The 3,486-nt window shown below is 41.8% G+C and overlaps 2 protein-coding genes across 2 annotated transcripts in view; both read left to right on the top strand.

Annotated features, from left to right (window-relative positions):
• The window catches only part of LOC118407599 (gastrula zinc finger protein XlCGF57.1-like), a 21,808-nt gene extending 21,389 nt beyond the window's left edge, over positions 1 to 419 (top strand). Inside the window, exon 7 of the mRNA XM_035808097.1 lies at positions 19 to 419. Within this exon, the coding sequence (XP_035663990.1) occupies positions 19 to 162 (144 nt within the window). The 3' untranslated portion in view covers positions 163 to 419. The remainder of the gene's footprint in view (positions 1 to 18) is intronic.
• Positions 1 to 3,486, top strand: part of LOC118407709 (zinc finger protein 501-like) — a 482,642-nt gene that overhangs the window by 307,015 nt on the left and 172,141 nt on the right. The gene's annotated exons all lie outside the window — the stretch shown is intronic.

Genomic DNA, 3,486 nt, shown 5'->3' with positions numbered 1-3,486 from the left:
ATGTTTGTTTATTTCCAGGACCAGGACCCCCAGATGGTTTGCTGGAAGGGCGCGGCAGTCCTGGCCTGTCTGGACACGACACAGGAGCTGTGGGTCGGGCAGCGCGAGTGGAGAAAGTTCGGCATCAGGATACTCAGGGAGAGGTCGCCGTTCGTCTGGTAGCCAATGAGAACGTGTCTGTGTTCGTCTGGGAGCCAACGGAAAGGGGTCGTCATTCGTATGGCAGCCAATGGGAAATGGTCGTTTTTCGACTGGTAGCCAACATGGTCGTCTTTCGACTGGTAGCCAATGGAAAAGAGCTGTTATTAATGTCTGGTAGCCAAGGAGAAGTGGTCACCATTTGTCCGGTGGCCAAAACGAACATGTATAAAAAAGTAATAGAATAGAACAGATTTTACAATAAAGACAGAGGCACGGCTGGAAGTGAATCTTTTGGTAGATATCACGTACGCACACAGTGCTTCTGGAAGCTGTCTATTGATGACAGGGTATACCAAACAACACCTAACCTTTGCACATCTAGTTGTAACTTTTTAAGCACTGTTTGAAGGAGGATGCTCCTGCAGTGCTGGGTGGCAATGATCATGGTTCTAGGGAAAAAGACCAGGTATCTGAGCTTATAGATGAATGACCACGATTACTGGGCCTTTAGAGGAGGCCCAGTCAGCTACTGGCAGCGAGAGGTTGTGCGACTGAACTGTGCTGATCCTGTGCAAATGGGCAACCTGAAGACCCAAACCAATAAATAATAGATAAAAGTTTGGATGGTGATCTTTTTTTATAATTAGAACATACATGTTACTGAATATATGCAGTTTATACCTAAATTATAATATCCAAACAGATTTCCCTGTGTCATATAACTACAACTACCCTAAGTATGACGTTCATGACAGTCATTGTTATGGAGTTTTTCTCTCTTCTCCTTATATTCAAAAAGAGAGAAGAAAATAGTTTTATGATGTTTAGATATACATGATATTTTAGACCATTCTCCATTAGTCTAGCTGAAACTACTGTAGAAGTTTAGTTGTTATTCTTTATTCCTTTCCATCCATTAGACCATGTGGGGTCATTTGTGCATTTAGCCTATGAACATGCAATAAAGATTATTATTATATTCAAGATTTATAAATAGGTAAATAAATTTAAAGAAAACAATCCTATATAGGTTTTAACCCTTATTCTGGCTCCTCTGGCAACTTAAATAGCCCAACTCCCGCAAATGAGAAAAGCCTGCTGAACACTGTACCTCAGGGAACTTCGGTGTGAGAGCTAAACCGTGAACTGCGGTGTGAGACCACAGGTCAACGTGAGGTCATTCAACTGAGAAGAAACATGGCGGCGGCCGTTACGTCCGGAACAAAGAGGTTTGTTTTCGTCTCGTTTCATGGATTTAACCCGGTTTTGCCTCCTCTTGGCGTAAAATATTAGTTCTGTATTTCGGTATGATGAGAAAAAATGCATCAGGGGTTGATAGATTTGCGCAACGTACTAGTACTGTCCACCGGTATGAAGTCAGCCGTAGACTACTCAATAATTTATGGGAGGGGGGCTGTTTACGTGTTGTTTGCCATAAGGCCACAGCAAGTAAATTTTATGGATGACATCCTGTCTGCAGACTGCAAAAATAGGGCGGAAAAAAAACAAGATTGGTGAAAAAAAACAAGATGGATACATTTTCAAAAATAGGCACCATAAAGTTATGATGAATGTTGTAACAACAATTAAAAGGACAAAACATGGTATCATAGCCAACAAGGCATTCATTCCTGTATTCAAGACATGTACTGGTGTGGTAGACTGGCATCACCAACAAAGTTGGTAACCACACTCATGGCTTCCATATTGGTGTCACTTTTAGAGCTATCCAATAAGTTTGTTTTCTACAACTGCAGTCCTGGGTACATCGCAAGTGTCACTTCTACTAGTACAATTACCAGGCTACAACACAACATATTTGCTCATTTTGGTACTTTATCGTCATATTGACCATCCCTGCGGAAGAAAAAAAATTTTTTTTTTTCTAAAATCAGGCGAAAATTAATGCGCGCGCTGATGTCATCCATAAAATTTACTTGCTGTGGCCTAACCTACAATATATTCCTGCGGTTCGGCAGTATTGTGTACTGTTTTGGCCATGTGGCCGGTGAATGTATACAAAAGAAAACTTGAAATATTATATCTGATTTGGAACCTTTGCTGTTACAACTTGTTCAAGGACGCCATATTTTCTCGACTCCAGGCGCATTTCGTACTGAATTAAGTGGGGTTGACATACATAGAAAACAACACGGTGTATTCCGTATCACCCTCGGTCCCAGCGCTCCTGCAGGTCGGATCACCCTACAGCATTCAGGCGATCCTACCCGCGGTTGGACGGGTATGTCATGTGATGTGGAATACACTGTTTTATATTCCAGTGCTCGAAATACTTTTTTTCAGTCAGGTTGGTACGTTATATAGCATCCTCGGTTAGAGTAATGCACTGTACTTTGCACGATAAATGGAATAATTGAGGGTTAATGACCTGCCCGAGGTGTATATGGTGTGATAACGCCTGGTCCTTTCGCACGCTCGGTGGTTTCATTCGGTGGTTATAGCAAAGGACCAGGCGTTATCACACCATATACACCGAGGAACAGGCGGGTCATTAACATTGTTATCCTATAGCCTACCCAAAGTCCTGTATGACGCATAGATCCCTTGGTACTATACGTGTGAATTCCTTTGAAAAATTTCTGAAAATTCACATTTGTTCTTGGTACATAGGGAGATTGCATATTGCATTTCGAAACCAAAATTTCCACAGAAAACATTCAAAATATTGTCGCCTTTTCAAACTTTTACCGTACTGTATTCATGATCTTTCCTCCTCGCTCTGTGCTATTCTGATTCATGTATCTCTCATAACTCTGATTGGTCAGAGTCCTGTGTGTCTGTATTTCTGATTGGTTCAAACTTTCAAAAGTCATTAACAATCGGTTGTTAATGAAACTATTTATTGCATGGTTGTTAATGATTTTCCATGTGTTACGGCGTCATAACCAACATGAAATGGGGTCTTCAGTTCTGATTGGTCAACGTCCCCTGGCTATATGATAATCCTAGGTGATATGTCAAAAGTGAAGGCCCAGGAAAAGAAAACAAAACGCGTCAAGTCGTTGTTATGCAAATTGAAAATGGTCAAGACAAGGACTGTTTTCAATTTCGGGGCCTTTACCTTTGACATATTACCTAGAATTCCTGTCGCCGCACATGCTTTCTGATCTCTGTGATAGGGCTTATAAGTTATATGATTTGTCTGTCATTGTTTCCCGCAGAGCAGAAATGGAAGATTCCAGCTGTGAACATTCTACAACTGTGTTTGGACATCCTGGGAAAGAGATGGACCATCCTAAGAAGGAGAGTGATCATCCTGGGAAGGAGATGGACCATCCAGACACCCTGGGAAGGAGAGTGACGGCAGGGAGACCCAGACAACAG

Source organism: Branchiostoma floridae, unplaced genomic scaffold, assembly GCF_000003815.2.
Source record: "Branchiostoma floridae strain S238N-H82 unplaced genomic scaffold, Bfl_VNyyK Sc7u5tJ_1439, whole genome shotgun sequence".
NCBI lineage: Eukaryota > Metazoa > Chordata > Leptocardii > Amphioxiformes > Branchiostomatidae > Branchiostoma > Branchiostoma floridae.
The sequence above is the reverse complement of the archived record's forward strand: the minus strand, read 5'-3'. Positions and strand labels throughout refer to the sequence as shown.